The sequence below is a fragment of the Lutra lutra genome, chromosome 3, assembly GCF_902655055.1.
Source record: "Lutra lutra chromosome 3, mLutLut1.2, whole genome shotgun sequence".
NCBI classification, from domain to species: domain Eukaryota; kingdom Metazoa; phylum Chordata; class Mammalia; order Carnivora; family Mustelidae; genus Lutra; species Lutra lutra.
Window position 1 is genome coordinate 195,735,149 of NC_062280.1, and position 26,196 is coordinate 195,761,344.

General features: G+C 39.4%; 1 protein-coding gene across 1 annotated transcript; it reads right to left on the reverse strand.

The window, feature by feature from the left end:
• Positions 1-258: 258 nt before the first annotated feature.
• ARGLU1 (arginine and glutamate rich 1) lies at positions 259-26,196 on the reverse strand. The gene is made up of 4 exons (XM_047720373.1): positions 25,596-26,196; positions 17,436-17,661; positions 15,061-15,144; positions 259-1,163 (listed from the first exon to the last, which is right to left on the reverse strand). The coding sequence occupies exons 1-4, from the start codon at positions 25,940-25,942 to the stop codon at positions 999-1,001; spliced, it is 822 nt and encodes a 273-aa protein (XP_047576329.1). The 5' UTR covers positions 25,943-26,196; the 3' UTR covers positions 259-998.

Below are 26,196 nucleotides of genomic sequence, written 5' to 3' on the forward strand. Positions count from 1 at the left end.
TTAAATCTTCTGGGTGCTTAGTCTTTCTTACAGGTAATACTGATGTCTTAATTGCCATAGCAGCATAAATTAGGTATCTGTAAAAATAGCCATTAAATACTAGTCCAGGAGTATATTTAATGTACATATAAATCCTACGTTAAAAGTATAAATGAGGAAATAGAGCATAGTTCTAGGATTTCTAAACTGCTGACCATCAAAAAGTAAACCACCCTCTTTAAGACTTAACAGAACTTTAAAAAAAATTGCTTCAACATATGAATTTAAGACTTTACTTTATTCAGCAAAATCATTTATTTACACAATGGGGAATGCTGGTTTGATTTTGTCAATGAAATAAAAACAAACTGAACAGAGACAATACTGAACTGTATATATATTTTGTACCAGAGCTGACCAACTGTTTCCTTACCTGTATCAGGAACATCAAGAGCAACAGTATCACAAGGACACTGGTTTAACAATACACCACAGAGGTCCAGTAACACCCTGGGAGCGTCCAATGCAATTTCCAACTTTTTCTTTTTTTATAAATATATAAAAAAACAAAAAGTCAGCAAAACCAGCATTATGATGTAATAGACAGAGTATAACTCTGAAGTCAATGGGTCAGTAAAAACCTTATCAGACCATCCAGTTTACAAAGTGATCTGCTCTTCTTCAGACCACTAATACAGAATCCAAACAGATGAAAAATAGATCACTTTCTAGAAGATAACAATGATCTGATAAGGATCTGACTTAATGGAAGTTAAGGGGGGATAAAAAGGAATGCAGAGCATAGCCCCTATTAGAACAAGCTAACTTTTCCAGATTTTCCAAATTAAAAAAAACAAAAAACAAAAAAAACAAAAAACAAAAAAAACAAAAAACAAAAAAACCAAAAAAACCAAAAACAAAAAACCAAAAAAACAAAAACAAAACAAAAAAACCACTTCAACATGAAGCTACCATACAAAGTTTTTCCATTTTTCTTTGTAAAAAGTTCAGTTTGCAATTTAATCCTGGGTTTTTAGTGAGAAGGACAGTTTGGGCCTGGACTTCCCCTTGCCCAGGATAATTTTTTGTTCTTCTTTTTGTTGACGTTGTCGTTCTTGTTCTAGTTTCATCCTTTCCTCATGAATCTTTCTTTGTTCTTCAACAATTCTCAACTGCTCTTCAGCCTGAAAGTAAAAAGTAAACATTAGCACCTTCTGTGAATTTGTCTTCTAATAGTAATACTGGGAGACCATGTGACTGCTTACAAACAACAGTATATTGAATAAAAGCCTCCTAAGGTCACACAAAAAGTGATCAAGGAAAAAACAACGAGGAATTAGAAAAGAACTTCTTATTTTTCTGCCTACATTTTCTGATTTTGTTATGAAAAATGGTTTTAAAAATCGGGAAAAAAAGCACTTACCTATTTTGAAAATGGCAATTTCAAAATCATGTTTTAAGATCAGCATAGATTTTCAATTATGAACAAAGGCATTGATTTACCCAAAGAGCAGGTAGGTTATCTATCAATTACTACAGACTTATCATTAGAAAGACATAAAAAAGTTTTAACAGAAAAATCTCTACTGGGGCTACATTACATTATCAATATACAACCAAGAAATACTAAAGACCCCTTTCTCTGGAGAGAATAAACTTCAAGACCCTTTTCACCTAGGTGACTACAAAATGCTTTTTCCCTTTCAAGTGGACACTGGCATAATTAACTTCTGCAGTCTTCCACAACCAACTCTCTTCCTGTGCTGTATTGTATACACATTTCCCGTCTTCACAAAAAAAAAAAAAAAAAAAAAAAAAAATTCAGGCAATTCTCCTTCTCCCTCCTCATCAAGTCTCTTCCTATTGCCCCCCACCAAACCCCACACCCACAGCCTTATTTCTCACCCCTTCCATATCTCAAGGAACATTAGGCAACATGTGCTGGTGATTCTGGCTGTCACAAACAGTGTGGGGGTGTGTGTGAGGGGGGTGGCGGGGTGGCTCCTGGCATCTAGTGGGCAGAGGACAGGCATGCTATTAAATATGTGACAATGCACAAGTCAGCCTCCCCCCCAACAAGGAATTATCTAACCCTAAATGTTAATAGGCTTAAGGTTGAGAAAACCTGCTCTAATTTGGGGTTTAAAACCTCAGGAAAATCACTATCTGACCTTCAATTTAAAAACATTCACTGCACCCTCTGAATGCTTTCCTATTCCCAAAGTCAGATTTTAAAGTCATTGCTTCTATCTCCACTATTCTACTAAAATTATTTTCTAGATGGTCAGAACTACAATGCTTAATGACCTCTTTATTCATTCTTCTGTTCATTTGAACTTAGGTCTTTCAAAAATTTTCTCCCCTCCCACGTTAATACGAAACATTGGTGATTTAAAACATTAAGGCTCTCCACCTGTTCACTCGTGTTTGTCTCCACTGATAGGCTTTTTGTTCAGAAATAGTAACATTCAATGTGACTGCATTACAGGCTTTATGGGAGACGACAGGAAAGGTGACGGACTCTGGTATGCAACATAAAATGTTTAAAAAAAACAAATCAAAAACCTGACTTTTATATACCAACGTAACACAAAGAGGTTTGTTTTACTTTAAGATGGTGGGGATGTAGACAAAAAGGTAGACAGACAGTAAGGCAAATCCACTGTAATCAAGTAAAGGTCAAAGATAAAGATCCAAGTTTTAAAAAACTAGGAATGTGGTCAGCAGGCAAGATGGAAAACCCATCTCTCAGATCTTGTCCCTAAGCTACAGCTGGCTAAGAGGTGTAGCTACTGGACACACACCACGGAGACCTCTGGGAACCTTCAAAGTTCAACATGTCCAAGATTCAGATTCCCCAAACCTAACCATAGAATAAATTAGCCCTTTCTATGACCTTCCCTACCGCCACCCATATTCTGTAGCTTTCTTGTCTCCTCCCTCCTCCCTGACACGAGCAAACAGCCAACCAGTCGATTACTTCCTTCATGCTCTCTTTTCCGCTGCGACGTCTCACCTGGAGCTCCATATGCACGGCCACCGCACCAGCACGGGGCCCCACCTCCTTCAGAGACTTCATGGGATTTCTTTGTTCCCAGTCTCCTCATCCACCCTACAGAATATGCTACCAGTCTCACCGTTTTGGAACATCATTTTGTTCCTACGTGCCCTCAAGCTTCCAGCGACTTCCACCATGCGCAGAATATGGCCTAACTTCCCAAACGAGCCAACTATTTAAGACTTTCTATAATCTGGCTCTCACTGTATATACACTGTTCTTTCTCAAATTATGCTCGGTTTCTATCTTGCCTCCCCCTCTCCTCTGCTCATGCCATTCCTCCCACCTACTGAAGCCTTCCCTGTACACCCACTTCAAACCACCCCTCTGGTGCTTAGACTTCCACTGATAATTACAAGAGAAAAGAATTAACTGCCTTTGATCATCTTTAGGAATTCATATGCCAATTCCTTTATCCACTTGTAACAAATCATCAAACATTTGGGTAAGAGTTTGGCAAGTGCAATTAAATCAAGGTAAAGAATCTTAACTGTGTGTCCATGTGCCTGAGAAACTCTTATGAATATTAACACTGAGACTCACTCTTCCCTACTCTTCTAACTCAGCCCTTAGAAAAGCTGGTTAGAACCTTGAGAAGGATTTGAACATCACAACCTAACCCTTAAGAGAAATCTAAAATCACACGGTGTATTTCACCCCATCACACTGACAAATTCCAAAGATACACAATGCTCGCTCATGAAGAATACTTCGGCACTACTTACCAAAGCTCTATCTTCATAATGCTTTTACCCAGCAAATGAATTTCCCGGAATAGCTCCTAGAAATAACACTTGCATACATGCAAAATTGAACAATGTTTTTTTAAGGCAACGTAGCTTGCAAAAGACTGGAAACACCCAAATATTCCCCAACATAGGACTTTTAAACTATGGAAAAATCTATACAGTAGAATACTGTGTAGTTAAAACAAACACAACAAAAAATAGGAATCACTACATACTGAAATGGAAAAATCCCCAAGTTACACTGTTAAGAAAAACAAAGTCCCAAACAGTCTATATATAGTATACTATTTCTCTGCAAAAAGGGGAGAATAAAAATACATGTATTTATATCTGCTAAAATATGCATTTTAAACTCTAAAAAAAGACAAAAAACATAATTGAATATACCCTTTAGACATGGTAATGAAAAGTAGGTGGATGGGGGAAAAAGACATAACCACTTATTTTTCTGAAAAATAAATTTGAATGATGTGATCCCATTACCTAAATTAAAAACAAGCAAGATTTTTAAAGCAAAGTCATTTCCTTCATAGGCAGGAAATACTAATTCTACACTGAAATTAACTTTATGTTGGGTAAAGAAAAAGCAAGTTCCAATTTCATTGAGGTCTACAAATATAGGAGATAAAAGTGTGTGTGTGTGCGTGTGTGTGTGTGTAAGGGGTGCCACAATTTCTCTGGTTCTCCCTTAGTGTTACGCATATAGTGCCTATTCTAAGTACCTGATAATGAAATGATTTTTAAAAATGAAGAGAGCAGGTGAATATCCTGTCTTTATGTATAAAGATTTGTAGTTTGTGCCATTATAGCTTTAAACGAAGCATAAATGCTATTCAGTTACACCACAGCAAAGACAGACTAGCTAAGCAAAACCCAAAGTCTATTTTAATATAGTGCTTCTCAAATGACGAAAATCCATCTGTGAGGTCTGAACCTACACCTTCTCTGCTAAGTATTCTTCTAAACCCTAGCCTCCCTCTGCAATCGGACATGCCATTTCTTTCCTGATGACCCCACTTGTCGAAATATCCACTACTCCTCCTCTAGCCTTCTGTTGTTGCATAAGAAAGCATATTCCAATGGGGGGGGGGGTAATGTGTATGTGTATTCATACAGACGAACAATACTAAGCTCTGCTACATGGATTCCATGATGGACATCACGGAGGCCCAAGAAAAAGCTAACATCCACCGTACTAGAGCCACGAAATTAGGGTAGGCCTTCCTACACCATTAAGTCCAGAGCCCTCACAAAGGTGGCTTTCAACCTTGCACCTCATTCCTAAGAGTGACTGGTGAGATGAAATACATGAGAGCAAAATATACCATTCTAGTAGAAGGACCTATTTACTCTCCCAGTACCTTTTGCCCCACTCCCCCTTTACCCAGAGGGCCCAGTGCCTTTATTAAAATTACTCATTTCTGGGGCACCTGGGTGTCTCAGCTGGTTAAGTGTCTGTCTGCCTTTGACTCAGGGGTCATGATTCCAGGGTCCTGGCATTAAGCCCTGCATTAGGGTCCCCACTCAGAGAGGAGCCTGATTCTCCCTTTCCCCTCAACTTGTGCTCTCTCTCTCACCATCTGTCTCTCTCAAAAAAATAAATTAAATCTTTAAAAAAATTACTCTTTCCCTAAGCCTTCTCCTTCTCACACGTTCTAGAATACTGTGCATCAAGGTGATCCTTAGCAGCAGTTTCTCTCAGTAAATAAGGATGCGGAAATCTACCCTCTATTCAAAATACATATGAAATTTTATAAAGTTTTAAAAATACAAAGAAAGAAGTATTTGTTATCAGAAGTGATTACAAAAACGATAGGAAAGAATGAAAAGTATTACAATTAGGAAATCCTGCCACTACACAGAAATGGTAGTGGATTTCTACATTTTAACCTTCCCAGACACATATCCTATTCCACTCTGCCATTTATAATTCTTTGATTCATCCTCTCCTCTATAACAAATGTAATGTATATCCCACTTCAGGTAAGCAATCAAAAAGTATTAAAAAGAAATTTGATATAATTAATTCTGACCCTTAGCAAACTACGGATCAGTAAAATGTTCTAAAAAGTTATTAATATACAAGGTTAAAAAAGTAACACACAAAAGGATTAAAAAAAGCAATCCCTACCCATGGCAACTTGGTTATTCTGACAGTTAACTCTTACAGTATATACCGTCATTATAAGATATTAGCTACCATCTAAAGAGAATTCCTACCACCAGCCACTCTTCCTAGCCCCCTTCCTTCTCAATTTAATTGCCCAGTTATTAAATATATTTACAATCTTAAATATATTTTTGGAACTTCAACCCAGTGTAACATCTCCTGAGATTCAGTATTACCTGAAGTGGAGACAACGGCTTCAAGAAGGAATGGACAAGGAAAGGACAATTGAGATTGACATGGGATCCTCGGTACAAGGATCCCTGTCCTCCAGAGGTCTGGAGAGACTGCTCTAGAAAACTGCCAAAAGAGCAATCTCAAACCTTCAGGATTTTATCATTTATGTCCTAAGATTTCACAAAAAATGATCTCATCCAGATGTGGCTCCTTTATTCTTCTATACCCCCAATTTTCTTTCAAGTCAGTTCTTCCGTTTATCTTGGTCGCTCTTTCCCTTTTGTGGAAGTTTCTAAAGTGCTTGCTGACACTTGGCTATCAGCAAGATGACATCTTCTCTAGTTCCTATACCAGATTTTCTCCCCTTCCTTTTTCCTCCACTTCCTCCTCCCTCCTCCTCTCACTGTATCACTCACCAAGTTCATTCTCTCTTTAGTTCCTACAGCCACCTTACCAATCCAAGCCCCATCTTCTGATGGGTTTTTCAGTGGGTTTCTGGTTGACACTGTCCTTCAAGCCACCCTATACGACGCCAATACACTAACGTCCAGAAGTTTTAAAAAAATTGCTGCCCAAAATACATTAAGGTAACCTTAAATGAGCTTTTTATCTTATCAACTGGAAACATGCCTCTCACTAACTACACATCCTTCCATAACTTCATTTCATTTCAAATTAAAATATTTTTTAAGAGATTTTATTTGAGGAGAGAAAGAAAGAGAGAGCACAGGCACACAAGCAGGGGGAGAAGCAGTGGTAGAGGGAGAAGCAGACTCCCCACTGAGCAGGAAGCCTGACAGAGGGTTCGGTTCTATGAACCCAGAATCATGATCTGAGTTAGAGGCAGAAGCTTAACCAACTGAGCCACCACCCTCAAATTAAAATAATTATCTTTTTAAAAAAAGATTTCATTTATTTATTCGACAGAGATCACAAGTAGGCAGAGAGGCAGGCAGAGAGAAAGGGGGAAGCAGGCTCCCTGCTGAGTAGAGTCCGACGCGGGGCTCGATCCCAAGACCCTGAGATCATGATATGAGCGCAAGGCAGAGGCTTAACCCACTGAGCCACCCAGGCGCCCAAATTATAATATATGATTGACATTTACATTTGATGCCATGCCATATTTGCCTGTTTCTTACAATGTGTAAATACATCAATATTAACTATCCTAAATACTGTGCTTTTAACTTCTATATGCTCACTGTAGTAAAGAATGCCCATTTTCTTTCCGATTATATTAGTTTCCTGTAGCCGCTGTAACAAAGCTGCACAAACTGGACACCTTAAGAGAACAGAAATTTATTCCAGAGGCAAGTAAGTCCCAACTATTACTGGAACAAATAAGTCCCATTATTACTGGAACAAAATCAGGGTGTTGACAGAGCCACCTTCCTTCTGCAGGTTCTCGGGAGGGAATGTGCTCCTTGCCTCTTTGAACTTCTGATGGCTGCCAGGACTTCCTGGCTTTACATGTATTGCTCCAATCTTCAAGACCAGCATCTTCACATCTCTCTCTGTTCTGTGCTCATGTCACTTTTCCTATATGGAAGTCTACTGGGAGTCTTAAGAGTCTTTTCATCATTGTGTCCTCCTCTGTCCTTTTCAGTCCATGTTGGCAGGGTTTCTGCTGATACAGCAACCTTGAAAACACTGTGGGTCTCCCACATCTGGCAGGCCATTAGACAAGAGGCTCCTCAATGGATCTTTCCTGGATAATCTCATTTACTCCTGGCATTTGCTAAAGTGGCTTGAGGGAACCTATGAGTCACATGCATAATCTCTTCAGCCCTTGCAAATGGCTGTCCAGTCATAACCTTGGTCTTCTTTCCAGTTTTTCTAACAGTAATAACCAACTTTAGCAGCTTTTGTAATCTAGATAGGCTGAAATTTCCTCCAAACATCAAGTGCTCATTCCTTTTTAGTTATCAGTTTATTTATCTATTTATATTTACCTATTAATCTATTTATCTCCTTGAATTTTACTATAAACTACCAGAGGAAAGCAGGCTGTACGCAACACTTCAGAGTATACTTAGAGTATATATGTAAGTATATATATATTTACTTAGAAATACCTTCAGTTCAATATCCAAGTTCAACCCTTACAAGCTTCACCTTCCACACAGCTATAGGGCACAGTTCACCTGGGTCTTCTACCACTAGACAATGAGGACCTCCTTTTCCTTCTAGCTTCCTGTAACATCTTCATTTGTTGTCTAAGCGCTTACCAGAAGCACCCTGGGAGTCTGTATTTCTACCAACAGTCTTTTTTTATTTTATTTTTTTTAAAGATTTTATTTTATTTATTTGACAGAGAGAGATCACAAGTAAATGGAGAGGCAGGCAGAGAGAGAGAGGGAAGCAGGCTCCCTGCTGAGCAGAGAGCCCGAAGCGGGACTCGATCCCAGGACCCTGAGATCAAGACCTGAGCCGAAGGCAGCGGCTTAACCCACTGAGCCACTCAGGTGCCCCACCAACAGTCTTTTTTTAAAGCAGTCCAGGCATTTTCTGTCATATGCCTCAGAACTCTTCCAACCTCTGTCCACTTCGAAACCACTTCCAGATTTTTAGGCAACGGATTTCCACAAACTATGTAGCTCAAAACAATATAAAATTATTCTGGAGGCCAGAAATTCAAAATCTGTATCACTGGTCCAAAAACTGAAGTGTCAACAGGGCTATGCTCCCTCAGGGGCTGAGGGTAAAGTCTATTGCTTGCCTCTTCCAGCTCCTGGTTGCTGCCTGGATTCCTTGGCTTCTGACCACATCATTCCAATCCTCAAGGCCAGAATCTTCACATCTCTCTCTGCTCTGTCTTTAGCCTTCGCCTTTGTATGCACTGTGTGGTATAAAAATCTCCTTCTGCCTTCTTCTCGTAAGGATACATACAATGGCATTGAGAGATGGTGGATAATGTGGGATTAACTCAAGATCTTTAACTTAATCATAACTGCAAAGACCCTTTTTTGGGGCCACATTAGGTAACATTCACAGATTTCAGGGATCAGGACATATAACACATAGGGGTTTTTTTGTTGGTGGGGGGGTATTTTCCAGAGAAATTTCTAAATTGCAAAGTGAGATCTACCTTAAGTTTGTGGAACACACTTCACATATAATCAACTTCCACACATGGTCCTATTTTTTTCATTTCTCAAAGGAATGATGAACATGGTAAATCCCCTATTTGGCAAGTGGGTAAGGAGAAAACTATTTTCATTATTAAGGAGCAAAAATATACTATAGACTTATGATTTGCATATATTTTAAAACTTCGAGGGCATGTGGATGGCTCAGTCAGTTAAGTGTCCAACTCTTGGTTTCAGATCAAGTCATGCTCTCAGGGTCACCAAATCGAGCCCCCATTAGGCTCTGTGCTCAGCACGGAGTCTGCTTGGGATTCTCTCTCCCTCTGTCCCTCCAGTCTGTGCACTCATGCTCTCTCTCTCCCTCAAATAAATAAATCTTAAAAAAAAAAAAAAAAAAAAAAATCAAAAGTTTCCCAGTTAAAATTAATTTTACCATATCATCATAATGTAATAATTTTTGTAATTGTATTAGAAATTGTCAGTCTCTTATTATAGTTCAAGTATTTACATGCAAATTAACCAGGTTCCATTTTACTACCATCTTCCTTCACCAGTGAATAATCTGAAGGCCATTTTTCTACTGATATAGCCTCCTGAAATGACGTTTAATTCCAAGCAACTCCTATCACTTTTCTTAGTCTGTTTCCCTCTCTGGATAAGAAAGATTCTTACACATTTCAGAATACCTGGGCTTTTCCCAGAAACATCACAAAAAATCTGTACAGAAAAGAGAAGCAAAAAAAATTTTTAGGTATCATTTTTAACATTTCCTTAAAAAGTTAAAATTCTCCATTGTATTAACAAGAGCCTTTCAAATACTTGAAGATAGTTGTGTACTGCCAATACTAAGCCAGAACTAGAAACCAATCTGCCAAAAGGCCAAATCCAGTCAAGCCAAACCACATGTGAATCAATTCTTGTTTGATGTTATGAATAAAACGTGTCTGTTGAGTAATATTCTTTTGCCTCCTACTGAGCCAATAAAATCAAGCATCTTGACAAACAATTTGGAATGTGCACAAAAACTACCCTTGGTCTGGAGCACCTCATAAAAATTTTACATACAGGGGGCACCTGGGTGGCTCAGCAGGTTAAACGTCAGCCTTCGGCTCGGGTCATGATCCCAGGGTCCTGGGATTCAGTCCTACACTGGGCTCCCTGCTCACAAGGATCCTGCTTCTCTATCTCCTCCCCCTCATACTCTTTCTCAAATAAATAAAATTAAAAAAAAAAAAAGAAAAGAAAAAGAATTTCACATATAAGAGAGCCCACGTGGCTAAACTAATGCAGTCCTCATTAGAGTCATTACTGCAACCAATGTGAACATTTGTCACAAGGACCTACTGATAAGTCCATCAAAGAGTGGTTTATATTTACTTTCTTTCGTAATTATTTTTATGTGGTCATGAAAGTGATGTATGTTAGCTGCATAAAATATAGGAACTGGAGAAAAGTATACAGTTACATATAAGTCTCCCAATTAGAGATAACTAATTATCTCTAGAGATATCTAGAGATAGCATTTTGGCGTATTTTTCCATCTACAAAACTGTGCAAGTATACTTTTCAAATTAGCAAGATAATGTATACATAAGTTTTGTTTTTAGCTATTTGCCCTGTATTACCAAATACTTTTAGACTACAGAAAAACCACTGTAAGCACAGGTTATACTTCATCTAAAAACCTGCAAAATTTTCACTATTCTAAATAACATGGTGAGAATTTTTTTCTGTATTACCTTATTTGTATCTGATGCAGTTTTCACAAGCTAAATTCTCAGAAACAGATTTAAGGTTACTGATATTTACTGATTCAGTGCTATTTTCTAAAATGGTTATGGGCCATTACACACTCCCTCCATCACCATAGAAAAGATCTCTTTATACCTTATTCTTGCCAACACTTGGTGCTAATCAGGAAAAAAAAAAGTCTTTTCTATTGGTATTTACTACTATAGAAAAAGAAAAGGGTGTGTGTGTGGTGGGGGGAGTCATGTCTTAGTTTTCCTACAGAAGCTGGGATACTGGTATATATTTTCAAGAATTGATTATAGCACTCTTCATTCTACTTGTATAAATTCTCACGTATATCTTTCACTTTTTCTATTAGGGAGTCAGTCTTCTTTACTGACTTGTAAGAAATTGTTGCATTATTCTTTCATGGTTATGATGTTTAAGAAATCTCCTCCAGGGTACTATCTTTTCCAACTGGTCTCTAATCTGCTTTCAGACAGCGTCTACCATTACTTATCCCACCAACTTCTCACTACATAGAAAGCTGGTTTACCACCATAGCTATCACTGCGCCTCGCCCACCATCCTCAGAGAGCCCACACACTCTTGCCTTTAATTCTACAAAATCCCGAAAAGGCCTCTGCCAGGCTTAATTTCCTCACACTCCTGCTCCCACTGTAAATTCAATTCCTCACTGGCCACTGAGGTTGGGCTCATGGGTGTTTTTTCCAGGAAGGTTCCCAGGCCACCCCGGGGCAATTACACCAATTACCACACATCCCACTACCTAATACTTTCCTATTACTTTTAACTTTTCTTGGGATTGTCCCTGTCTCCACCATTAATACATTAAATACTTCAAGAGAACTTAAGTTCTTATCCATTTTAATTTCCAAATTGCTTTTTAGACATAATAACTCCTCAATGTAAGATTATGTGAACAGTTAAGCTTGGCTACTGCCTCTTCCTCCCTTGCCCTGTAGAAGTAAGAACGCATCACTTCTTCTCATCGTACAATGAAGCGGTCCCCATTTCTAGCGTATTTATGATGTCAGGAAGCAAACAGAACTGCTGGTGCAACTAGATAAACGACCACTACTGACAGAACCAGGGCAAGTCCCACACTCTCTACAACACTAGCATACTCTCCTTCCTTTCTTAAATATCTATTCTTCTAATGGGACATTCAATATAGTCCATGTAATATTTCCTAATAAATAGGTAAAAAGATAAAAAAGAACTCGCTGGAAATCGAGAGGATAAGGAATGAACAGAAATTACAGAAATCTCCATATGTGCCCGGCATCTTTATGCAGCAACATTTCCTTGTCTTTTCTAACACAGAGGATGCTCCACTTTCCCTGCAAGCCTATGACTCACTGCCAACAGAACCAAGTAAAAATTAATTTTCTCCAACGTGGACAATAATTTCTTAAACTTCAACTTTATTATACATAGGAAATAAATGAGTTCTGTCCAAATCCTTACCAAATATTCTCAAATTCAAACTTCGTTTCTCCAAGATATCTTTTCACTAAAGTCTACTGATAACATGCAGTCAAAACAATGTCACTATATAACCTATTCTATCGAGCTCAAATGTTCCAGAACACCGCTGGTCTCAGTACGGCTCATGAATTAGCAACAGTCTGCAAACTGTAATGGATCCATAACAAGATATGTAGAAACCAGAAGTAAGTGTTTTGGAAGCTTTTATAGCCACTTGACCTCATTTTTCTAGTAACTCATCTTAATTATATTTTGCAAAGTAGAGGTCTGAGACAAATTAGGATTAAAAGACAAGAACAAAAATTGGCCAATTACTAGCACTTGCGAAGAAGCACTGCTCTAGAGTAAGCTTGCTAATCTTTTCCCAGTAATGACACAAAGAAGTCAGATTTCTAATTTTAAGGTCCATGTCGGTAAACAAAGAAAGCTGTCAAAACGAATATAAAGAGCCCAACCAAGCTCCCCTAGGCACCAGACAGTTAGCCCAGGATCAGAAGGGATCTTGGCAGGACCTAACAAGTTGAGGAGCTCTGCTCTGTAGGTCACTGGGATTCCAGGAGACCCAAAAACTGAACTCACCATGCTAACGAAGTTTTTATCACGTTCTAAGATGAATTCTATTCCACCTGCTTGGCAATTCTGATTCACCATGTTAAATACCAACTATACTGTTCCTCCTTTCTGGAAATATCCGTGCCTTAAAAACCACTCTGTATTTACCTTTCAAAGTTCAACCTTCCAAACTCAAATTAAGGTTCCTACTTTCCATCTTCCTTCCTTCCTACCTACACTGAGATTTTCTTCTCATACAGCATTACTAAAAAAGGTATTATCACATACTAACTGATGATCATGTAGTGATATGTCTTATAATTACTCCTCATCCATTCACAGTGCATCATCATTCACAGGGCTTTTTCTACCCTAAGAGGTTTTAAGGTATTTTCATGCCAGCCTTTGTAACAGCCAGGACAGCAGTATTAGCGAAGAATCCGTAGTGTCATCATGCTAAGTTGCTTCAGGTATTTCTAGTACTGGCTTTTCTCTGGGGTATGCTATCTTTAAAACCTCATGCTTTAGAATTAATTGCCCCGTAGTTTTAAGTTTATGTAAAAAGTTACCGTATCAACTATAGGACACATTACTTATGGTCCTCCTTCACCCCTACTCTCCTTGGGATTCAGTGTCAATTAATTACTTAGCCCAACTCAGATCTTTTTCTGTGCCTTTATGAACAGTCAATAGAATTTCTTTTTTCTAAATCATTCACCTGGTGCTTACAACTTGCCCCCCACCCCAAGTCAACAGTATGACTTGGCAGCAAATGTCTTCCTACAACCGTATTAGTCTCAACACATTTCTAACTGGACAAAACTTCTGAAGATGTCTAGAACCAAGACTACCTCCTGGGCCATGTCTTTAGTCCTGGGCACTCAATAGCACTCATCCCCTATTCACCCTAAGTAAATTACCTCCATCTCTGACTTATATTTTTTTTTTTTTTAAAGATTTTATTTAGTTATTTGACAGACAGAGATCACAAGTAGGCAGAGAGGCAGGCAGAGAGAGAGAGAGGAAGGGAAGCAGGCTCTCTGCTGAGCAGAGAGCCCGACGTGGGGCTCGATCCCAGGACCCTGAGACCGTGACCCGAGCCGAAGGCAGAGGCTTAACCCACTGAGCCACCCAGGCGCCCCTCTGACTTATATTCTTACTGTGAAATAGAATTCCTATATGCTACCGTCAAGGGAAAAAGAAAGTTTTTCCTTCCAAAGCCTATTATCCTTTTGTTTTTTTGGCTTCCTTATATCCACAGTCCTTTAATTCTAGCTTACTTTATCATAGAGACTGCTTCAAAGTATACACTCTTAAATGGAAAAACCTATGACATCAAAATTCTTGTTCTACTTTTTCACTCCACTTTAAATGCTAGTCTATGCTAAAAACAAAGAAACAAACCAAAAACTCAGAAAGCACTAAAAAACAGAACTGAGAGGAAAAAACAGATTAGTTCTTTTTCTGTTTTTTAAAAAACTACCACAATATTCTTGTACTGGCTTCTTTATTAAAATGTTTAAATTGCTCTGAATCACCTTTTATATTCCCAGGTTATAAATACTTCAGTCTCCATATTCCTTGCTAGATTATAACTTGGAATAGGAAAAGAGCTTATTAGTCTGATACGCTTACTACCAAACATATGCTACCTACTTTACCTAGTAAACAGGGTAACTAATGTGAAGTGAAATGCTGCATTTTAGTTTAAATACTTCCAAAACCTTTGTTGTTATTGTTTAAGTGTAAATGTAAAAGAAAAACTTCGGAGCGGGGTTATTCCAAATCTCCCAGAAAACCGGTCTTAAACCACTGCAAATTTTAGGATTTTCTCCATATATATAAGATTTCTGGATAGCCCCAGTAAGATTCCTCTGGAAGACACTTACTAAAATCTAGTCAACCATTCCTGCTCTTGCCTCAAATCCCTGAAGAGGGCCCTGAAAACTCCAAGAAATATGTTGGTCATAGAGCACAAAATCATCCCATAAAATCTGAAAAAACAAAGCAAATATAAAATACTTTTCACGTATGCTTCATACATACCAGTTTGGCTTGTGCTTCTGCAATTTTTCGATTATTCTCTTCCAGTATTCGCTCTAGCTCCTCACGTTTTGCACGTTCTTCCTCCTAAAGGGGAGGACATGTTAAGATGTTAGAAAAACAAAATGTTTATTTTTACTGATAAATATTTACTAATCTTCCTCTGAACTTTTTTGATCTGACTTAGAGGGTAGCTACATAGCCACCTTCTGTCTGACAAATGATAAACTGTGCAGCCACTAAAATTTGTTGCCAGCACGAAATTTAAATCACCCTCCCAGTCCAAACAGCAACCGGCTAAACCCTCCCTAATGACAGTTTCCTGGCAATTATTACTAATACTTTAATATCACACAAATCAACAAGGACAACTACAAAACTGGATAGTATTTACCAAATTAAAAAAATAATATATAAAATATAAATAAAGTGAATATTTGTCTCACCAATTATGTATACCTACGTATTCTTTACCTATACTCCTTTAATCAGCATTAAAAGTTGAATATTTACTGTCTTGTCCAGTGTCCTGCAGAGTGTGCTCCTCGGCTGCCATACGCGCCAGCTTCCTCTTTAAAATGATTTGTACTGTTAGCTTGGCAATACCTGCATCAGCAGCTCAACCATTTATAAAGAAACAACATACAAGGAAGGCTGAGCTGAGGAATGCAGATGTTTATGGTAAGAAGGAACAAAAAATGTAATTCATCATTCCTAAGGCAAACAATTAATAAGAAAAATACATTTACTGTTAGTGAAAAATACAAATGGTAATCCATACTTCATGGAACTAAGGGCTCTTCCATGGGGAAAATGGACTTAACATTCAGATGTTGACAATTTCTAAAGGCAGCTTATCTTGTCATCTACAGTCTGAACTGAAATTCAGGAATCCAGGGGGTGCATGGTCCGGAAATAAAATTCTGTAATTTATTTTTTATTGGAGAATTTAATGAGATTTTATAATGCAAACTATATGAAGACTGCTTGATGGTTTGGGCAGTGTTCAGATCACAGCATACATATTCAAATGATTTTAATATTTGGAAAGACTGTCAGAGGGTTGTGTCCGTGTAAAAAAATATTGTTAATATGAAACAAAAAGCAAACGAAGAGAAAAAAATCTTCCTATGATTAATAACTCGCTACAAGACAGCACCATTACTCCAAAATTATCTTCATTATCAAAAGCACTGATATAAATAAAATTTCATACATTCAATTGCACAGTCTGTGATAGCTACCAAGTACAGACACATGTATCTACTTAAAGACAGCACAAGGGAAAATGCATTTGAAAAGCTAAGCTTACTGGAAAATGAGAGAGATTTAATACGATGCCAACTTGTCCACAATAAGGCCAAGATTAACAATGATATGAGACACATATTTTGAGTCAAACATTTAAGTTCAAGAAAATATAACTACAGGATTTTCTATGGCATACACCAATGGAATTCATATTCATTATGCAAACTACGTCAAGGGACACTCAGGGCCGTGAAGTAATTTGCCTTTAAGTGTTTCAGTGACTTTCAACAAGTTTTAGGAACCTGGAGTAATCAGTGCAAATAAGCCATAAAGCTTCAGTAGCAAATTACTGTCTCACAGAAAGACATTTTCAACTTCTGCTCCAGCTGCTGATAAAACAAATCATGTGTTTAGCTTGACTCCAGACAAGGACAACCTGTTCCTTCATAACTCTCTAGAGAAAAAAAGGAGTTGTTAGTAGATACTAAAAAAGTGGATGAATAATCTGGACATTTTTCCTAAAAAGATTCTTTGAAACACATTAGGAAAATGGAGGGCCTTATGATCAGAGTGCTAGAATTAGTCCATTGTGTTGAAGCAGCATTTGGGGTTAGGGGTGAGGGATAAAAGGACAAAAAGAAGAGCAAGGAAACCTATGTATCACAAGCAGGTGCTGTCACTCAATGTCAGGCCCTGCTCTCCGTAATCTGACTGAAGGCAAACGGCCTCTCACAGTCTAGGCAGCAAGAATGATACACAGAGAAGAAGAGTACATATCCACAGGTGGATTTTAACCTTTTCCCTTTCCCACTCCCTGTCTCCCTCCACCCTCCCAAAAAAGAATGTAAGTCCTGCAGCCATGGCAAAAGTTTCAAACACTTCTCAAATATGTAAGCCAGTTTCATTAAATCAAAAAGTATCCTTGAATACGTTTTATGAAAATAACTTTTAAATATCAGTCAGCACTTCTGAATAAGGCTAAAAAATTAACTTTCGCAGCAATGTTAAGTTGAGATGAGAAAGGAATTAGTCTGTATTCCATCTCTTTCTGAACTGAGCAGGAGGCACACCCAACACTGAAAGTTTTGCCATGGACTGTCTCTACTTTCCAAACGACCGAGCGTTACCTCTCTGGCTTTTTGGGCTGCAAGCTCAGCTTGTCTCTGTCGCTCGAGTTCTTCGAGCAACTGCTTTTCCATGATGCGCTTGGCTTCCTCCACCCTTCGGAGAACTTCTCGCTCAATTTCATCCTTCCTTTTCTCCAATTCTTCCTCTACCCTTTTTGCCACTAATTCTTCCACTCTTCGTGCTGTTTCTTCCTCGATGAGTTTTTCTTCTATTTCCTGCTGCCGACTAGCAAACAAAGGAAAAAACAATGACTTAGATAATAGAAGTAAACCTAACAAAACAAAACAAGATATAAATCTGTCAAACACATAGCCTAACTTTAAAATTTCATAATTCATTTTCATGCAACATTCAAGGAAATAGGAGATACCAAAATTAAGGGATACAGAAATTCAAATAAGTATGAAGTATTTCTGTTTTCTACCACTTTCTAAGTACAAAATGACTTGTATGTATATAAAAGGAGCTTAATTCATTAGTTTTAAGAACTTACAGCAAATCTGAAACAAGAAATCTACTTTTTTGGTATTAACTTCATAATGAAAAGACAAGCTGTTGTTTAGTGTACAGACTTGCTCATTTTGCCAATGCACTCAGTCTAAGGGTTAAGCTAAAGAAATCAAAAGAAAGTATTATGTAGCAAGCAATTCAAAGTTCACCCCTCTCCCCCACTCCCACTAGGAAAATAAAAATAAATACAGACTGAAAAAGATTCAGACTGCTAAGGCAATGTAGTGTAACTTTTACTGAAAATACAGAACAACTTAATTCAGGTTCTGAACCTAACACCTTTTACTGTACCTTTTCTTTCTTTGGTTAATTGATTTTCAATTAAAAGCTCTTCACGAGATGGGAAAATGGATGAAAATATATTGTCAGTTCTAATAAAAAGTTCAATGAAGCGCGATACTGTTTTAATTATTTTAATCACATTTAGAGATTATAAAAACAACTTAATTACTCAAAACGAAATTCTGCACTGAAAATACTGACATTTACCAAGGCACTACATAGTGTAAACCATGCACATTTTATACCACTGATACCCAATATGATAGCTTCTTGGTCACATGTGCCTAGTCTGAACTGAAGATCAGTATGAAGAAAATGTATAAGAAATCTAATAGCTATTTTTATTTGGCTACATATTAAAATAACAACATCTTAAAAACTGAGAATATATTAAAATTAATTTCACTGGTTTCTTTTTAATGTGGCTACTGGAAATTTTTAAATTACAGAGGTAGCTCACATTGTATTTTCCATTAAACTGCACTAGTTGAGACAATAATTTGTGTTAAATTAATAAATTCAGAGGCCCTGGAAGTATATCTAAATCCCAAGAAGACAATTTGTTATTAGTAATACTTTCAACTTTCTCACAACCCACAAAATTAAATACAACTGTAACCTTTGTATCTTTTGATGACTCATAAATATGTATGAGCCAGTCATTCAATTTACGTGTTTAGTAAAGAATTTATAGCGTCTAAGTGACCTTTAAACACCCAAATCCACTTCAACTAAACTCTATTTTGGGGGGTTGATGCCAATTTGACTCAAGTGCTTTCATTCTTCTGTTAACTTATTCTCAGTGATACCGTACTAATACCAGTGTATCTCTAACATTCTGATTCATTTCAGTTCCTGCATTTATAATGTGTTTTTCTGTCAAGGAGATAGTAGCTACTTGAAAGAACACAATTTTAAGTTCTAGATATATGCAATACCCATTCTGAAGACTCTGTTGCTTGTTTCTTAAATATTTCCTCCCAACACTAAATTACTGATTTTATCTAAAAAGGTATCTAAAAAGATACGAAAGCCTAATATGTAGTTATGCTCCTTTTCCTTTTGAACTTCCAAAAAATTACAGTTTAAGGTAGTTTCAAGGAGCCTTTATCTATAGCAGCTCAATAAAAGAGAAAGCTAGCTACTCCCAACACTAAAATGAATCGCCAGAAATATCTAAAGGAAATTAGGCAGTGATTTCAGAAGAAATTAAACTATATTTCAAATAAAAAGATTCTGCTTCTCTACTTCATCCAAAGAGAGAAATATGAGCGGAAATAAGTAAACCTGATAACTGCTGAACAGGAATGATGGGTACACTGGGGTTATAGTATTCTCTCTACTTTTGCATATATCTCTAAGTTTACATAATACAAAGTTTTAGATGTATATAGCACTCCCACAAACATACTTTCTTTTTTGGTTCTTATGGTATTAGTAAATGTAAAGAAGCCTAAGAAGAAATTTTTTTTTTAAATGTCGAAAATGGTAGAATTCAACTCTTAAGGACAATGTAAAACAGTTTCAACTAAAACTTTCAATATAAGGTAAAAGGAGAGCGAAGAACAGGAGAAGGCTTTAGGTTAGCTTATCATTAGAAAAACTGCCCAACAACTTAGGAATCTGGTAAAGATGGAAGACACTTGATACATATCCCTAGGTGACAGCAGGAGCACAATGGCTAATGGGGCCACATTTCCAGAGCTGGTCAGTAAAGAAAAAAAAGCCTAAATAAATTAATTCAGTTTATTACTTACTGCAAAAGCCAGACCAGCATGGTGTGAGCTCTCTCTCTGGTCCCACTCATGGACACCAAACCCAAGGGGCCAGATGACCGCAAAAGAGGCACAGGCAGTGGGGAGCTCTGCTGCTAGGGAGTCACTGTAAGGACAGCGCAGTAGCTTTATAGCCTGAGGGGAGGGCAAGTGGAAAGTCCCAACCTCGAAAGAAACTGGGAGGATGAGAAATGGCCTAGTGGAGTTTCTCACAAGGCTGCTTATCTCCCTTTGTTCCTAGAGGAACCACAGGACATACCACCATGACTGTAATTAAGCCTTTCTGCTGGGTTCCACGTGGAGACAGGCAAGGTCAGGGCGCCACAGCAGAACTGCCCCCCTGCAAGTTTATCCAGAATGGGGTTTTCTGTTGTTGCTGTTATTCTCAGTACAGTTAAAATTACTATTTCAGTAATCAGGAAAAAAAATTTTACAGGAATTTTTCAGTTTCTGCCCTGAAAAGTACTGCTTCAATTCCCCTCTCCCCTCACTTAAGTAAAAAAACAAAAACAAAAAAACATGTACAACTGAATTAAAAATGAGCCTGTCTTTACTGATGAAAAATTTATTATCATAATCAATGATAAAGTAGCTAGGAGACTAACTCTCATAAGAGATACTGAAACTTTCTTGGAAAAAAACACTTGGTCATGAGCACTTCATAAAAGAGTATCACTTAATGTCACTGCCTATCCACTCCTGCAAACTTTCCCCACAGGAACTGTCACTTTCTTGATGGTTAGGGTCCCTAATCTTTTCCTCAGACTCCTCTGCTGAATATATTCCCTAAGAATTTGTGCCACTGATGAAGCTTCCGTTTTCAATGGAACTAGTATATAAAACATTAGGCCCCCATTTTCTCCATGCTTTCAGAAATTTAAACACACCAGCCACAATCAATTTAAAATGTCAACTATTAAAACAGCAAGGGCCAGGCAATATAGTACGGAGTATGACTTTGTATACAGCAACTGGCCATATTATTATTTTAAATATAATATACATAGAAATATTTTTCAACACAAACTCAACCCTAGGAGCTTACTTCTAGGAAGTGCTTCATAACATCAGCAAACGGCAGTAATTCGGTATTGACATGGTACCAAATACTGTGCCAACAGCTTTATACACCATGTCATCGATTACATCTCTGATGGTTCCTCAGGCATAGAACAATTTCTTCGCTGGGCTCCAGCTCACAGCATTGTGCTGAGATGACTCCCAACCTAGGCGGACTCTAAAGCTCGTCATCTCAAGCACCACACTACCCTACACTGTTTCTCCAGGACAAAAGTGAAAGGCAAAAGCATACTGGAAGATGTAACTACCAAATTGGTTATTTAAAAAATTCATAAAAAAGTTTTATCAACATCAACTAGATCTTACACCCTAATACTTTGTCTTAAAGCCCTAACTTGCCGGAAACGCACAGTTCCACATACAGAATTTGCACATAAAAGCTGCTCTTTGCTCTCAAGATAAGCTCTTCAAGTATTCTGAGAATCACTCGCAGAGATCCCAGTTCAGTTTAGATACTTTAATTTAGAAGGCTCTTAATCTGTCATGCAGTTGAACATTAAGCATAATCAAACATAGATTACCACAGGCTACAGTAAATTATTATACCATTAACATTTACTGATTTGCTTCAAGTCATTTACAGCTACCCATGTTTTTCAACATGCACAGTTAATACAACATTCATAAAGCATCTCAAAAGAATACATAAGAAATGGCTGGTACACAGAAGAGAGGTGGAACTTTTGAACTCAATTTTGAAACATGTGAATTAGCTATTCAAAAGTGAGGGAAGAAAAAGGTTTAATGCTTAAGGTCTACCTTTCACAGTATTAATGTAACTCGTAAGATAACTTCCTAACTTTACCAGGCTCAATTTGGTTCCATGTACATAAATTCTATGACCCAACATTATTTACTGATATTCACTGCACACCAAGTACGTCTAGATACTGCAAATGCACTATTTTTCTGATCTTCATAATAAGCAAGACCTGTATCTCCGTTTCAGGAAAAAGAAATCAAGTTCACAGATGATTTATTCAAGGCCTCACGACTATAAAGAGCAAAGCAATTTGGTTTCCAGTATTACCACAAACTTTCTAATTGGTTAAGCCCAACAGAATAATCTAATTTCGCTGTCTCGCAGCCTCTCATCTTATACGGCATCGCTCCAAGCACACCGACACTATGCATTCTCCCGACATCCCTTCTCTGCTTCCAGGAAGCACTTGTCTTCCTCCAACAAACATTCCCTAAGGTTCTTTCAGTCTTGTGAACCAGCTGCTCTCGGGCCTCCATGCTCTTCCTGGGTCATTTTATCTCCTCCCCAACGTTTCTGGCAGGCCTCAGTCTCCCATATCAACCTGAGATAACCTCACCATATCCAAATGTAAGTGCCCACAGTGGAAGTGACAAATGGAAGCTCCCCTTGATTTTTCCTTGTCTTCCATCCACCGGGTTTCTGACATTTTAACCGTCTGCCACACAGTTACTTAAACATTTGGTAGCTGAGGTGCAACAGCCACAATATAAACATGAGAGCCAACATTCATGTTTTATTTCCCTTATGTTCCAATGCAGTTTTATTTGCAGTAAATGTTTCTTAAATCTGTCCCTCTTTTCCATTCCAATAACCACCACCTCACAACACCTATGCGGCTTTACTGCAACTAGTTACCGCTCCTACAGCATTCCGTGCAGTTTTGGGGGGAGAAAAAAAAGCCCACGCTCTTCACCTCCTGAAAACTTTTCAGGTTTCTAGGATGAAATCCAAGCTCCTTAATAAGGCACACAAGACACTTCTTGTAATTCCCAGCCACTATGTACCTCCCCAGTCACTCCATGATTTCAGTACTTACATACCTTGTTCCACTCAACATTCACTGTTTAACCTCTCTTTAGGGCCATTCCCCTCTCTCCCTTCCTTTACTCTGCCACGAGTGGAGGGGACTCTGCTTTGGTCCACAGGAACCTTCCTGGTGCCTTGCCTGACAGTCTCTTATTTTCTCTTTATCTACCACCCACATTGCTTAGAAGGTGCCTCTCTATCCACCATCTTTCTTTTTATGATCACATGATGATCACTGAATTTACCACCCTGTATTATAATGTAGCTACTTCTAAGTCTTGAAAGCTTGTTGGACAGGGATCAATTATCTTTATATTAACAACACCTAGGATAGTATCTGGCACTTATTAAATGCTCAATAAATTATTAGCTGAATAATGAGTTAATCTACAGAGACTTATAGACCTACAACTACTTATGCCCATTTTCATGGCTCCAAAACCTAGGTCTTTCCATTGTCCCCTCTGTTATTTCCAAGACATTACACCAAATTAAGGAGCGCCTACTGCATGGCGCAGAGGAATTCAGTGTATAGATGTCTGCTAGCTCTGCCCCTTCCCCCCTTCATAAATGCTAATGGCAGTTCGTTGCTTCTGTCAACTTGGAACTATACAGCTGCCCAATTTTCTCATGTAATCCCTGTATTTTGTCTCTACTATTCATGTGTAGCTTGCTAAACACTTCTAATTATTCTTTGCATACCAGGTTTCTTTCATTTTTCCCACACGTCTTAGCTTTCTAGTGAATGGCAAATCATTTCTCTTTGGACATCTGTTTTCAAATGGAAAAATTAGCTCAGAGATGTCTTCAGTAATCTTTCAAATGTTCATCTACTGACATTTGAGAGCTGGATTTTTACAGCAAAGGATCTTGTTCCAGACCAAAAAAACCTGGATTCTATATAATCAAGATTGTGAAACAATTACTTGTATTTGGTTTTCATATACAGATACATATATCAACAGTTCTACATAAAGAGAAAATAAAGGTATGCAGCAAAATAACTCTCCTGGTACTGCTTGCTCTGTAATACTGTTAGTGTTCCAGTCCTATGCCTCTTAACTTTGCTTCTCAGAAACTCTGCTGGTGACACCTGGGTGGCTCAGTGGGTTAAGCCGCTGCCTTCGGCTCAGGTCATGATCCCGGGGTCCTGGGATTGAGTCCCGAATTGGGCTCCTTGCTCTGAGGGGAGCCTGCCTCTCTCTCCACCTCTGCCTGCCTCTCTGCCTGCCTGTGTGCTTTCTCTCTCTCCTTCTGACAAATAAATAAATAAAATCTTAAAAGAAAGAAAGAAAGAAACACTCTGCTGGAAAATTTACATAATACAAACCCAAACACATAAAAATTTAAAATCCCTAGAGGCGCCTGGGTGGCTCAGTGGGTTAAAGCCTCTGCCTTCCGCTCAGGTCATGATCCCAGGGTCCTGGGATGGAGCCCCGCATCCATCTCTCTGCTCGGCAGGGAGCCTGCTTCTTCCTCTCTTTCTCTGCCTGCCTCTCTGCCTACTTGTGATCCCTGTCTGTCAAATAAATAAAATCTTAAAAAAAAAAAATTCCCAAATTTAAAATGCCTAGACAATTCAGTACACATGTATCTGTCCCAGGAAGATCCTAAATTCAGTTAACTCCTGCCTCATGTGCACTTTCTTCACATGAATTCAAGAACTGAGGAAGACGGTTGGTTAAAGAGGGAGAGTTTGCAAACTAACTTTGGGAAATGAATACCCAGAGAATCACAGGACCAAGGTCTTACGCCAAAACAAAACCCCACATTTTAAAACCAAAAGATCAGTTTGGAATTATTTGCACCTACTCTTGGATCTAAAAATACCTGAGAGATGACTCTTTCAAAAATGCTTTTACCCAAACAGTATTTCAAGCTGGGAACCTTACCGTGACGCTGATTTTCCCTAAATTAAGTTCTACATGTGAGCAATGTGAAAGTAAAAGCAAATACTCAAGTGCCTTTTAAACAAAAGTATACTAAAAAGGAAAACGAACAGCAGGATTGCACTTAAGTTTGCCACAAAGGATTATAAAGCAACATAAATAAGTATAAAGGTGGGAGTGAGTTTTGATTGGGAAGGTGGTTAAGCAGGTGCATTCAAGTGTCAAAACTCATCGTCCTCATGTTTCCAGTGTGTGCATTTTGTTTTTACAGCTCACAAAAGAACAAAAACCGAGCAGGTTCGAAAAAAAAAAAAAAGAAACGCAACCGCGACCATCTTTAACAAAAGGAATGCACTACCAGAAAAGGCATCTGGGGGTGTCCTGCGGGACCACCTAGTGTCTTATTCCCGAGGAAGCCCTGTCCCAAACTGAAGCTTCGGTACAAGACCGCTCGGGCAGCGGCGATCTGCTTCCCTCGGGTCGGCTCTCCACCCGCCGGCCCGCAAGCGCCCCGCACGCGCGTCTCAGGCTCGGGCACCCCTCGCCCTGACTGGCCCGAGCCGCCCTCCCACCTTACTCTCAGCTCCACCCCCTACTTCCGGCACTCGGCTCCTCTCGCGCCAAAATCGCGTTCCCCGCTCCAAGCCTTCCCTGCGCAAGCCCCACTGTGTTCCTCCCCAGCCGACTCGTGGGTCTGAGCCGCCCGCGGCCTTCCGCTCGGCCGGGGTGCACCCTCCCGGGCCGGCTCCTGCCACCCCTCCACCCCGCCGGCCCAGCCGGCGCCGCCAGCTCCCACCCCCCGGCCTCCCCGCCCCTCCCCCCGCGGGCGCTCACATTTTTCGCTGCCGCTCGAACTCCGCTTTCTTCTCCTCCTCCTCCCGCTTCTGCTTTTCGTCCAGGCTGCTGCGCTTGCTCACCGTGCGCCCAAAGATGTCGATGCGGTCGGGCGGGGACGAGGCGCGCTCCCGGTCCCGCTCGCGCCGGGACACGGCCGTGTTGGTGGAGCGCGAGCGGGACCGCGACTCCCGCCGCCGGTTTCGTTTGCTCTCCCGGGATTTGGAGCGCTTCCGCACGCGCTCCTTGTCCCGGGACCGCGACCGCGAGCGGCTCCGCTTCTTGTTGTGTTTGCTGCTCTTCGTGTGTTTGGAGCGGGACGAGCTCCGGCTCCGAGACCGGCCCATCCTTCCGGGCGACGCTGTGACTAACCGCTGGCCTCGGGCCCCGCACGCGTCCCACTGCCCTCGCTTCCGCCTCCGGACGCCGGCTGGCCGTGCTGTCGGGACCGCGGGAAGGAAAACTGTCAGCCGGCTCACTTTATATCGCTCGCTTAGGTCGACGGCCGCCACGAAGGCCGCCTCCAACGACAAGGCCGCAACGCCAGGAGTTGCAAAGATGGCAGCCGCGGCAGCACCGGCCGCCCTTCCCACAATGCCCC

Coding starts and splice junctions, on each gene's coding strand:
- ARGLU1 (XM_047720373.1), bottom strand. CDS start 25,942: ATGGGCCGGTCTCGGAGCCGGAGCTCGTCCCGCTCCAAACACACGAAG. Junction 17,662..25,595: donor TTCGAGCGGCAGCGAAAAAT/GTGAGCGCCCGC, acceptor TTTGTTTGCTAG/TCGGCAGCAGGAAATAGAAG. Junction 15,145..17,435: donor CAGCCCAAAAAGCCAGAGAG/GTAACGCTCGGT, acceptor CCTCCCCTTTAG/GAGGAAGAACGTGCAAAACG.